A 13,781-nucleotide genomic window follows, 5' to 3' on the forward strand; every position below is an offset into this window, starting at 1 on the left:
TTTGAGGATTAGTGATCTATGCATACTGTGCGGTAGAAAACACGGATGACAAGCAGACAGGGTCAAGCGCAGACTATCAACTGAATATTTATTTATCATGTACTACAAATATGTATATACAGGGTGTTTCAAGAAATGTGACCACAAGAATTACAGAAAAAAGTTTTCTGTCTGCTATCTGCGGCATTCCCTTTACTGTGGTAAAACGCACACTCAGATGCTACTGAATGATTGATTGATTTTTTTTTTATTTGAATATACTGCAGGCCCTTCACGGCCCAAGCAGGAGTGGGTACACAGATACATCGAAATACATACATTGCCAGAGAAGAAAAAAAAATGAACAAAAAAATCATGGTGCAAATTCAATACACTGTATGCGGTTGATGAAAGAGTCAATCGTACTACAACGATTGTGGTGTTTAACGTCCCAAAACTGTCATAGGATTATGAAAGACGCCGTAGTGGGGGGATCCGGAAATTTCGACCACCTGTGGTTCTTTAACGTCTTACTGAATGATTACAACCATAATTATAAAAATAAAAAAACTAACTTTCTAACCAGAGGAAATAAGTGGTCGAGTCGAATGGGCGATTTCAACTACGTCCTGCGAATAGTCCATAGCCACTTTGAAATTTCTGAAAGGCTGCCGCTGGTAATCACTGCGGGGCGATGAAATATGCCTAATTTAGCAGGTGAAACCGACCCACCAACGAGCACACCAACCATCCACTTTGAAAACGCTGTTTCTCTCGCCGTTATCAATCTTCAGTCTGGATATACTTCATCTCGCGGCAACGCATGGCCGCTTATCAATGCTCACTTATACTTCTCCCCAGATGCGAACGAAACAGCGTCTTCACCGAGGGCGTTGTGAAAGTGAATAATATAGATGCCCTTATCTATGCGTCCGTTTCGTTTAAGCCAGATAAATTAGCCATATTTCATCGCTCCGCGGTGATTGCCAACGGCCGCCTTTCGGAAATTTCAAAGTGACCATGGACTACTTGCAGGAAGCACCTGACATCGCCCATTTGACTCGACCCTTCATTTCCACTAGTTGAAAAGTTGCTGAAGATGCCTTATGCCACCGTGAAGGGAACGCCGCAGGCAAGCAGATACGTCATTTCTGTAGCCGAACCGAAAGGTGGCCGAGTGGGAACTTACTTTCTGCGCTGCCCACGATTGGTACGCCCTTTCTGTAATTTTTCAATAATAGTGGACACATTTCTCAAAACATCCTGTTTATATATACGACAAACATGAAAATACAAAAGAGAAAGAACAGAAAAGGCAAAAATAAAAACACGTTACAATTTGACAAACATCAAAATTTGTGCACCCGATCCACGAGGCAGAACAACATAATTCATAAGCAATGAGTGTCATTTTCTCAATACTGGAGCTCTTTACCTAGGGGATCAATCGGCGGTTTGCTCATGCCAGGTTCACGTCAGGTTTACGCGCATTTTCTCAGTTTTAAGTGATCATGCTGATACGATTGTCTTTGTGCTTATGCAATACAACTGTTTTTAGAGCTGCGCATGGCAACCACACATGCTGAAATGTTGAGCTGATGAAACCCACGATGTGTATATGTCTGAAGGAGAGCGGCAGGCAAATATCAAATTTGTGCTGGAAGAAAGGCATGGAAAGGAAAAATAGTATGAAAGGCCATAGAGAAAAAAAAGACAGAAAAAGATAGGCCTGGCGTGGCTCTGCGGTAGAATACTTGATTTTCTCGCAGAATTCTTGAGTTTAAAATTCATCGGGTCAACGCTGCCAATGTCAGTTTTTCTTAACGCTCTCGCATTTAAATTACCAATGAACCTTTTTACCCTCCCATACTAATTTTGGTTTACCACATGGTAAGGAGGTGATAAGGAGAACACCGAGGCATATCCGGTTAGATAGTTACGCAAACGCTCAAAGTGTGTAAAGTCGCTCCGCCACGGTGGTCCAGTGGCTAAGGTACTCGGCTGCTGACCCGCACATCGCGGGATCAAATCCGGACTGTGGCAGCTGAGCTGCTTCCGATGGAGGCGGAAGTGTTGTAGGCCCGTGAACTCAGGTTTGGGTACATGTTAAAGAAGCCCAGGTGGTCGAAATTTCCGGAGACCTCCACAACGGCGCCTCATATAATCATCATATGCTGGTTTTGGGACGTTAAACCCCACAAATCAATCAAACTGCCTGGAGTCCGCATTTAAAACCTAGCCAAGTGATGAACATGCCAAATTCCCAGCAGCTCTCCCGTGACACCGCTGTAACACCAGCTTTGCAGGACTTGACACAAGCTACACTATTTTATAGGCGAAGCAGCTCTTTGACTGGTCTGTGTGACGCTGTCCCTGCATGCGCGTACACCCTTACTGCGCATGTTCGTGCCACCCCCCTCTCCCCTCGCAAGGCCGACGTAGGCAGCGTCTGCTAGTAAAAAAACCGACTGCTCCCACGGCACAACGGTTTGGATCGCGCGTTTGGAATTCAGTCAACGGTGTGTTTACTTGGCTCTCGCTTGATGAGCACCAACGTGAACGTCGGCGCCAGTTTAAGTGTTAGCGCTCGCTGCTTCGCATCTACTCATGGTTCCCTTTAGCGGGAGATCACCCAAGTTTTTTTTTTCGTTCGATGCTAATATCTTATCAAATTCCATGGTTCCAATTCAAAACAACTGACGTCCTTTAGCCAGATAACACATTCTAATTGCACGTCCGATTCGCAAGACCATGCACTGAAGTCCTACAGAACTCGGTTTTAAGCTAACAAACTTCTTGTGCACTTCTACATTGTCTATAGTTTGGCTAGAGCATACGGAAATGAGCATAAAAGTTGGTTGAGTCAGCATCCACGAACGTGCTAACTAGTTTAACACTATAACGCCCCGCCGCGTTGATCTAGTGGCTAAGGTACTCGGCTGCTGACCCGCAGGTCGCGGGATCGAGTCCTGGCTATGGCGGCTGAATTTCCGGTGGAGGCGGAAAGGTTGCAGGCCCGTGTGCTCAGATTTCGGTGCACGTTAAAGAACCCCAAGTGGTCGAAATTTCCTGAGCCCTCCAATACGGCGTCTCTCATAATCATATGGTGGTTTTGGGACGTTAAACCCTAAAAATCAATCAATCAATCAGTTTTACATCAACGTAAGGAGCTTTTCCTGTGGCATACAAATCTCTGTATTCGAACCTGGCTAGTCAGTAAACATCGAGAGATGCTTTTTATCACATTCAACACGGAGACAAACACGACATACCACGCACTATCCGTGCCAAGCTCACAGTACCACCCATACCAAGAAACATGCACCCTGAACACAACAAGGGCAGACGTGTTAGTAGAGCCAGAGCCGTGTCAAAGATGTTTGGGCGCAACCACGAGGCAGTCTTTGTCGACGCAGCACGCTACCAGGAACGTCACCGTTTCGTGGCTGATGTCGTCGACCACACACAACAATGCAAAAGCAGCGCGTCAACCATCACACGGAACGTTGAAACGGCAGAGGCAGTGGCTATCGCGATGGCCATAGCCCACACTAACGCCTCACGTGTAATCTGCGACTCGCAAACAGCCGTTCGAAACTACGCCAGCGGCAAAATCTCCCCCGCGGCATTGCGGATTCTTAGTACAGGCAAAATTCACGAGGTGGACAAATACGTGCACATCTTGTGGTTCCCTGCCCACACACCACTGGGTAATGCGGAGGACAGTCCGAATGAAGTGGCGCACAAGGTGGCTCGAGTTTATACGTCCCGATTCACGTCAGAAGAAGCGGCACCCGAACGGACTTTTCTGCGCCGGTGTGGGAATGGGACTATCGGATCACTAAATTTAATGACATATAACTCAACACTATCGACTGCAAAGACGGCAGTTCCCTCCGCCTCACCCCAAGCTAAATCGGGCCCAGTCCGTTCAGTGGCGGCAGCTACAAACATGCACATACACGAACCCTGTCATCATGCACCACATATATCCCGACGTCTATAGCTATAATCTAAGCCAGTACTGTACCATCAGAGCCACTCTTGACCATATCCTATGGGAATGTCCAGCATTAGTAAGAAATTATGGGCTAGCGGCCTCCACTGAAGACCATCGGGCGCGTTGGCGGACTGCGCTGCTCAGTTCGGGCATGAAAAAGCAACTTTGAGCGATCCAGTATGGCCAAGCAAGCTGTCGGGAAACACGGTCTCCCCTTTGGCCCCTATAGGTGGGAGCCCATCACAGCAATCTGCCGGAAATTAATAAAGTCTAAATCTCTCTCTGCTTTTCTTCCTAATGCATGAAAGAAAGAAGTGGAAACTTTAGGACTAGTTTTTCTTTGTTAGACACACTATGAACACAATAAGTACCTCTTAGTTCAACACGGATAACCTTCTCCGGAAAAGTAATATTTTCACCCATTTTTATCCCTCACATTTACACTACATTTACTACTTTATATGATAAGAACCCCTATACTTTCTTCGGCATTATTGTCTGTTAGTTCCTGTTAATAAGCGTCCTAATGAATATGAATCTAACTCGACAACTTGTAAAACACAGGAGTTCTTAACACGAACAAGTGTTCTCACAAAAAAGGTTCTTATTATTGGCATTATTTCACAAATAGCTTGCCACGCAGGTAACGTTCGATCCATATGCACGCGTCTGTCGTGCACGTTGCGTCCAAGTCACCGTTTCACAGTTCCGCATTTCTGCACCGTTTTTGCCAAAACTGATAGCGGATAACAAAAACTACGAAGCGCTTGTTCTTGCGAGTAGGACAATAAAAAAATGTAGAATGAAAATGCCACAGTGACGTGAGCGAAGCGCAATATGACAATTATTCACGTTTCACTGGGCGGACATTCTTAGCACTTCGAAACCTGGCGCGAGCCTCTCGCCTGCCGGACTGGACGCGTTAACTAAGACGGTGGGGCCGACTGAGGCTTGCACACTGCTACCAGGAGAAGTACTTCTTGGGAGGCAGCCTCGCTTCACGGTGGTCCATGGCAAAGTACGGCTGCTCGGACACCCAGAACCGCGTGGACATGTAGTAGCTGCCCGGCTCGGCCCACTCCGGGATCTTGAAAGTGGCATCGTCGTGGGCACCCGTTCCCTCGCAGCACCGCTGGCGCAGGTTGCCGAGAAGACTGGCCACCGCCAGCGCCACTCCCGTGAGCGTTATGAGCACAGACGAGATCAGAGCCACCCTCTGCACCGACAGAAGCGCCGCAAACGAGAGAACCTGAATGAATTGCTCCGGGCACAGAAGACGGCAGGAGTTCGGTGGAATATGCCATCCTGGAAAGGTGAATTCGTGAACACAAGGCGTCGCTGGACACGACGTTCTTTTTGACAAGAGGCCTTGAAGAAAGCAAATCAAGTCCGCTTGCAATGTCGACGCCAGCGACACCTCGGGCTCATGAATTTGTCTGCTACCCCCCCCCCCCCCCTAATCTGCGCCAGCCCCCCGGTCCGCCCCTTTTACTTCAGTATTAGTATAGTTCACTTCCTATCACCAATCAGGACAAATGAATGACACCAGTATGAACACACATGAACAGAATTTATGCTATGAAGGGGTTTTGCTGCTAGTAAAAACAAAAAGTAGTGACCACGCCCCCTCTTCAACGTTCCTTCAGCCCCCCCCCCCCCTTACATAAGTGGCTGAATCCACCCCTGGTTCCCGGCGCAGGCGTAGGTCAGCCATTTGCATAGAGGTGGAGGAGGATTACCCAGCAGGGGGGGGGGTAACTATGGGTGAAGGGAAGGCAAACTAAAGGTGTGTTGACGAAGGCAAAAACAATTTGATCATACATATAGTCAAAATTTTTAAGTCTACTTGCGCTGGGTTCATTCCAGCAGTGCGCTGCAAGACTAAAACAAAGTTCTTCTGGCAAATAGATTTCTCGGCCATGAGACAGGTTGTCGAGGTATGTGGCTCGGGTTTCGAAATTCGGAGCACTTTTTATGTCCCTTAACTAACAACAAGGCTAAAACAGCATGCACCAAGGATAGGAAGAAAAAAAGAAGAAAGGAAGACGAGGCACAGGTGCTGTGCTACCTCTTCGTTTTCCTCGTGTGGTGTAGTGCGCAATGTTTTGTTTCGTGACGATGATCAACCACCTAGACGGAGATGCGTCATTCTGGCTATAGACTTACTTGGCGAATCAGCCCAATGGATAACATCTACATGTGGGTCACTGTATTGAGGCTTCACCGAGAGTATGTAACACGTTAGTCCGTGGTTTCACCTTATAATCAAAAGGTGTCTGCTCCTTAAGCTGATATATATTACCCGGAATGTCTATGTCGTTTCATTTCTCTCACTGCATACAATATATCAATTCTGTCCCCATCTGTAATAACACACATCAGTGTATTCTCACCAACAATCGTACAGCGTTTCGCTGATATAAAAAGTCACAGTACCCTTTATGTGTTCGCCTAAAACAACTTGACGACAAAAGCCATCTTTCTTTTCTCATAAGCCCCAATACTAAACTCTCTTCCCTTTCCCCACCACAGAAATATTCTCGATAAAATTTGTTTCTGCACACTGCCTCAGGGAATGGCGCACCTTTCACCAAGCATGTGATGGGATACGATGTCATGTGGTAACGCCACCATGTTAGGCGGGGTTCTATGACACCACTGTCATGGTGATGTCACCGTGTGACAATTTTTGGGATTACTCGTGTTGAGGCCACGAAAGCCGACGGTCGATTATCACGTCTAATGAGGCCTCTAAGCCTTAAAGCCGCCCACCTCGCGCGGAGTGAGTAGTTTGACGCAGTCGCTCTCCGGCTCTGAGCCGCATAGGACGCACGTGTCGCCGAGGCGCACGCGGTCCCTTGCGCATGTGCACACCGAGTTGCGGCCGCACACGACGCCGAGGCCCATGCAGCCGGCCACGCCGCCATCGCAACGCTCGCCGTACGAGCCCCAGCGGCGGCAGGGACCGGGCTTCACTGACTGCAGGCCCTCGGAGCACTGGCACGTACCGTTCACGCAACGAGAATTGGCGTCTGCCGACGAACATACCTCGGAGAAGAGGCAATTCTCCTGCGTGATTGAGACAATCGTGATGCGCCCTTTCTTTCTATCTATCTATCTATCTATCTATCTATCTATCTATCTATCTATCTATCTATCTATCTATCTATCTATCTATCTATCTATCTATCTATCTATCTATCTATCTATCTTCACCCCCCCCCCTTCCTTCCTCACCCAGATGAATACGCTTGGAGGATAGGTATTTTCCAATACAGTTTCCCCACCTTTCGCAGAACCAATTGAACAGAGTATTGACCGAGGTTGGGCCAGAGAATATATACGCACACATAAAAACGAACGGATTCACGAAGGCTGAGCAGTAGGCTACAGAGAAAAAAAAATGGCCCCGTATCTGCATGTGTCACTGCAAATGTCACCGAAAGACAATAGTCTTGCGTGTGGAGTGCATGAACAAGACGTTTATATGATGTTAGGCGCCAGAAAATTGGTGAATTGTTATCTCTAAGCGCTGCGTTAGAGAGTATCGATCCGTGCAGCGAAGGCGAATGAGCGCGTCGAGGCATGTTAGACACGAGCGCCATCTGGAAGTTATTTTCGAAAATGAAGAAAGGCGTGCGCGCCCATGGAGAAAGATGCGCGCCTGTTTTGGAGGCGACAAGCTGTATAACGCAAAGCGACGAGCAGGTGCCACCAACGTGTCGTCTTAGCAAAGCGTTGGAAACACTTGCCTTTTTGAGCATCGCGTTGCACTGCCAGCGCAGCGTGATAAACGCAATGTTCCTTAGAATTACTTATATATACCTTCTTTAGTATAACGATGCACATACAAAACATCGACGTGTTATTATGATGCCTCCGATATGCACGATAATTTATTTTTAATTGACAATTGCACAAGTATGAACGCCGAAACTTGACCAGTATTGGTGGGCGGTGCGATGGGGTTGGCCGTTTGAGGTATAGCATTAGGTGCCGTTTAGGGTCCCATTACCACGGACAGACAGACAGACAGACAGACAGACAGACAGACAGACAGACAGGCAGACAGGCAGGCAGGCAGGCAGGCAGGCTGGCAGGCAGGCAGGCAGGCAGGCAGGCAGGCAGGCAGGCAGGCAGGCAGGCAGGCGGGCAGGCAGGCAGGCAGGCAGGCAGGCAGGCAGGCAGGCAGGCCAAAACTTTGGCGTCGAAGGTCCCCAAGAAAGACTACCATCTTTAAAAAACTTCGAACTCACGTGCAAGGCCTGCCCCTTGTGGCAGACATCGTAGAAGCGGTCGTAGGCGGACTTGTTGGTCGGGCAGCCGCACAGAAGCGAGTGGTCAAGAAGCGAAGGCCTGCAGGTCGCCCCACGACTCTTACAGCGCCCACGACGCGCGCATTCGTGTCCCATCTCGCCGTACGCAGCTGCCTGGCGCAGGTTGTCCGCGGTGCCCTCCAGGGACGTCTGCACCGCCATCACCCGCTCCTTAATTAGACACGTGCTCGACGACTTTTATCAAACCATCACTAACTAGACGAACGAAAAATATGGCGCTGAAGAGGTGGTTTACTGCTTTCAAGCTCGCGGCATGTATATTGAAGTGATCGGGATCTATATGCGAGTAAGCGGACAACACCGCAAGCTAAAAAGAAGAGCTTGCAAACACAACGCAAACATGCATGACGTAAACGGAGCCCTCACCCCGGCCACCAAAACAAAAATATCTGGCTGCACCACTATCCTGAACGAAATAAACATTAAGGAAAAGTGTAACGAAATACGCCAATAACGAAATACGTCAGCGAATAACGATATACGTCAATGCTTCAAAAATAAATAAAATCTCTAACAATCGCCATTATTTCAGAAAGACGAGAAAATGCAGCACCGCTTCTATTCAATCTCATTCTATACACTAAGTAATCTACTAATTCCATTTCTACAAAGCCTTCAGTCACGGATACAATATTTGTGTTTACATATATATATATATATATATATATATATATATATATATATATATATATATATATATATATATATATATATATATATATATATATATATATATATATATATATATATATATAGAGAGAGAGAGAGAGAGAGAGAGAGACAGAGAGACAGAGATAACAAGTCATGCACACACTTTTTACTTCGCCGTCATGCTGCCACTACCACCTTTGATAAGCACACAACACACAATCCTAGATTTGCCTGTGAGTCACGATCATCACTTATCTGTGACATTTATATAAAGTAGAAAATATCTGTGTAACCCAACCTTTACCATAGCACTGATAAACAACAGGCCTACAATTCTTAGGACCATTTTAATGCGCACTACGAGATTCACTGCTCAAAAAGTGACCATCATGTACAAGGTTCTCCACGCTACCAGATCCGTTGATACTCTGCTACGAAAATTTCAAGCTGCGTCCAAATCACTCAGAAGAAGTAAGATCTCTGACGCTTTATTAATAAGCAATCTTACTCCATAGTAACGGAGATATGAGACAACCTTTGCTTCCCGAATCATAACACGGATTTCGAGAAAGACAGAGTTTACACTGATTAAAATCACCACCTCCAAGAAAAGAGATTAACTCGCACACCGTTTATCTCAGGGCGACGGTGTATCAACGCGAGCAAATGTTTAGTCGCCTTTGCTAAGTGAATGCTCTTCTGCGCACGTCAATTCTGCCCTGCGGCGAAAACAACACAAAGATCGTGAAAAGATTTTTGTGAGCCTGAGGCGCCACCAAGCGAACTTTATCCGTATGTAAACGTTGCATAAACAAGCCCTCCGAGATGTGACGCACCATTGTTGGAATACCCGCCTGGATATGTCTCGTGGTTGCTTGCAGACGTACTCGTCGAATATTTTGTCTAGCTTTTTGAAATATCATAGGTGTATTTCATGGCTGCGATATTGTTCGTGACTTGAAATTTGTGAATTTATTTTTATTACTGTTTTTAAAAGGTCATGCAAAAAAATAAAAATAATAAATAGGTAAATAAACAAAGAATAGCAAAAGGTATAGTGAGTTTCTCCACACTACAAGTATGCCTGAGGGTGAATCGTATAGTGAAGACTGTATTGTGGTGAAGCATAGTGATAATAGCAATGACAGTTAATGAAGTTAGGCGTAACAAGATTAGAAAAAAAATACGAGTTAGTTACATGCAGTTTCTTGATTGCTATGAATTGTCTGAGTGGCTCATTTGACATGCACAATACATCATGGTTTGCGCAACAATTATGCATGCATCAGTCCGTAACTCATTGTATACCTGGCACTCCACACAGAATCCGATAACTTACAAGGGACTTCGAATACGCGTTCCTTCTTCATACACGCACGCACAGATTCAGAAAACATCTAAGGGCAAAGGCAACGGGTGTAATTAGTGATAGACCGCTTCAAGTGATTCGGGTACACCAGAATCACAACTGCTGTGTAGATAACCACTTGAGAGAACTGCATTTACTTTCGGGGTCATTACAAAACTAAGGTAATAAAATAAATGTGCTTCCTCTTCAAGTATCTAAAGATTGTGGTTTCACAATTTAGGCTAACCAGTTGATTAAAGCGAAGCTTTCTTTGCTCATACACGCACACTTTCCCGGGTTTGCTGTCCTATTTATTGGCGCATACTAGTCAAGAACGTCGCACAATGAGCACACAGCACATACATCGCTGGCATAGAGCCCCAAATTTTGTAGCACAAACCACAAGAAATAAAACAACGCGCGAAGCTGCACGAATCGCATGATTTCCGGTGGAATATTTTGTGCTGTTCTGCAGTTGCAAATATGTACACAATGTGCGGATGAGAACTGACAGATGAGTGAACAATGTGATGTACAAGTTGAATATGAACAAGAACATGTGCCTCACAAAAACTGGCCGCTTTTTTGACAGGTGGACCAATATTCACTAAAAGCGCCTGATCATGCTTGGCTTGTTCGTTCTGAATGGGTTAGTCAGTGATTTAGAAAGACAGTGAACATTGCTGCTTCCCCTTGGTGCCCCTTTATGCCTGCTCGAAAATGGTCGTCTGTGCATGCGTTAGCCGGAACATTGTCTTTCTGGCTTCGAGCGGATTTATGGCTTTAGAAGCCGATATCGTTCATACATAATGCCGCTAAAACGATCGCAGTATCAGCGTCCTATAGAAACTTTTCCAGCAAACGCAAATATAGACAAAGATATATGACGACTGTTTTGTCTTCATGAGCTTGTGTAATTGCGTACTCATACTTAAAGTGCAATGCATCACCAGCTCGACCAACGTTATTCTGATGTAGCATCGCTCACTGTGTGTACCTTGAGCGCTACTTGCCGTCCATCTGGCCGAGTGATCCTACAGGCAACGCTCGCGTTGTGAACGCTCTCAGGTGCCTTGATGCTGAACAGGGAGTCCACGACCGCCACGGAACCGAAGCGACCCCACCGGGAGTCCACCGAGACGACGCTGCTGCTGTCCATGGACACGTCCCAGGAGATGTTGGCCGGCTCGGCCGTGGCCGCGGAGCAGCTGAATAACAGGGGACGGCCGTCACCGCTCACAGGGCGCAAGGCGCGGAGCCGAAATTGCGGAACCGAAATGTTCCCCGGACTGACGAGCCACTGCTCGTCCAAGCCGAGACGCTGAAAAGGGACGAGCGCGACGACGGCTCCGGAGCAGAAGGTGCAAGCAGCCATCATCCAGGTGAACATGCCTTCTTCTCCTCTTCTTCTTGTTGCATTATTCTGGTCGTGGCACATGCCCACAACGATCGTTTGGTCAAGGTTGGTTGGCGGTGCAGCGCAGGCCATACGGCGGACTGCATTGGCTTCGTCACGGAGGAGGGGGATTTATGTCCAACGCCCCTCCTCCACTGGATGTTTATATTTTGTACATGTATATGGATCGACATGCATTGAGCTTAATCACCCCCACCCCCCGCACACATATGCTTGGCAAAAATATCTGGCTACTCCCCTGCTGGGCTGACGATGCATGGTGTAGTAGTAGGAGTACAAGTGTATTGGACCATACTCGTCATAATGATCATCAACCATGCAATTGTGCAATCAGGTCCTTTGAAGGGCAAGTACCGCATAATCATCAATACATATATGCCATCTGCAGTGTATGATGGCCTCCCCTAGTGTGCTTCGATTACTGGCGTCTTTTTCTCAATATTCAGCGCCTACAGCGAGCGCCATCATGTGAAATTCTGCTGCTAGGTTGTCGACATCAATGGCAGTGAACTTTGTGAGTTGAGAGTTTTTGGATAAAACAAAAAAAACATTTATTTAAGAATTAGGCGTCCTGCTGCTTCGGAGGTCTCAATCAAATAATCGCACAAATCTATACTGGTACTGTGCCATGCGAGATGAGGCGAGTGCTAGAAGTGGTGGTCGAGCTCAACGCCGAGCATAAATAATTAGCCAGAACAAGCTTTCAATTCGCGAGCTCCCTCTTGGGGTATTTTGGAGAAGTTATCAGAGGAATCGGTCGCCCCCTTGATGACCTTATACCTGACCGACATCCATAGGAAATACATTCATGTGAGTAAATGTACGAATCGTTCCAAATATTGGTACCGATGTAGAGTTACATTTCTTTTTCTGAGGTTGTAACCAACTGTAGTCTTCGTCGCGCATCTAGCGTTTTATCTTTATTAATAATGCAGCACCGATTCGCCCTATCTATTACTCTAATAACTCGCTTCAACCCTTTAGAAACGTATGAGAACCTTCTTCCCGTTTAAGCAAAACCCAAATTCTTTAGCATCAGCAACATTTATCTGCGCTACCTACCGCCCGGAGCAATTGCCCGGTGTCCCGCTTTTTCAGAATATCTGTAGATTGATTTGATTGATTGATTGATTTGTGGGGTTTAACGTCCCAAAACCACTATTTGATTATGAGAGACGCCGTAGTGGAGGGCTACGGAAATTATGACCACCTGAGGTTCTTTAACGTGCACCCAAATCTGAATACACGGGCCTACAACATTTCCGCCTCCATCGGAAATGCAGCCGCCGCAGCCGGGAATCGAACCCGCGACTTGCGGGTCAGCAGCCGAGTACCTTAGCCACTAGACCACCGCGGCGGGGTAGAATATCTGTAGATTATTCAGATCATCTACGCTGATTTCTGACATCAAGTTGTCTTGTCTTGTCTTGTCTCCTAGAAGATTTTGGCTCATACCCACATGGGGGATTGGCCACACTGTACCTCATGATAGATAATTTTTATAACGCTTGCTAAAAAAATAAGGAGAAATTAGATAGAAACAATAATAATGTTCCTTTGAAAAAAACGTGATAAAATTGTAGAAGAATACGATAAACCAGAATATATAAAACAAATTAACAAGAATGAGGAAGGGGAAGAAAGAATTGGATATATCTGGCAGTACCACTAGCAGCGTATCCTTCCGGTTGCCTGAATGAATTTATGTAGCGCTGACAGAATAGCACTGTGGCCCACACCCAACTGACTGGCTCCGACATCAAGTTATCGGTTCCATGGGTGGCGCGTAGCATTCTTCTTCTTCTTCTTCTTCTTCTTCTTCTTCTTCTTCTTCTTCTTCTTCTTCTTCTTCTTCTTCTTCTTCTTCTTCTTCTTCTTCTTCTTCTTCTTCTTCTTCTTCTTCTTCTTCTTCTTCTTCTTCTTCTTCTTCTTCTTCTTCTTTAGATAGAATTTATCGCCGAAAAAGAGTGGCCGTGAACAGCACAGTGACAACGAAGGCTTCGATGCCACAAGGTCATCGTTCAAGGAAGTGAGATATGCATATGACAC

At 46.3% G+C, this 13,781-nt stretch overlaps 1 protein-coding gene across 1 annotated transcript in view; it reads right to left on the reverse strand.

Moving 5' to 3' along the window:
* Positions 1–69: 69 nt before the first annotated feature.
* The window catches only part of LOC119171358 (uncharacterized), a 50,599-nt gene continuing 36,887 nt past the window's right edge, over positions 70–13,781 (reverse strand). The window contains exons 2-3 of the mRNA XM_037422212.2: positions 8,236–8,445; positions 70–5,195 (exon numbers count right to left, since the gene is read on the reverse strand). Coding sequence (XP_037278109.2) covers positions 4,941–5,195; positions 8,236–8,445 — 465 coding nt within the window. The 3' untranslated portion in view covers positions 70–4,940. The remainder of the gene's footprint in view (positions 5,196–8,235; positions 8,446–13,781) is intronic.

The sequence above is a fragment of the Rhipicephalus microplus genome, chromosome 4 (assembly GCF_043290135.1).
Source record: "Rhipicephalus microplus isolate Deutch F79 chromosome 4, USDA_Rmic, whole genome shotgun sequence".
Classification (NCBI taxonomy): Eukaryota; Metazoa; Arthropoda; class Arachnida; order Ixodida; family Ixodidae; genus Rhipicephalus; species Rhipicephalus microplus.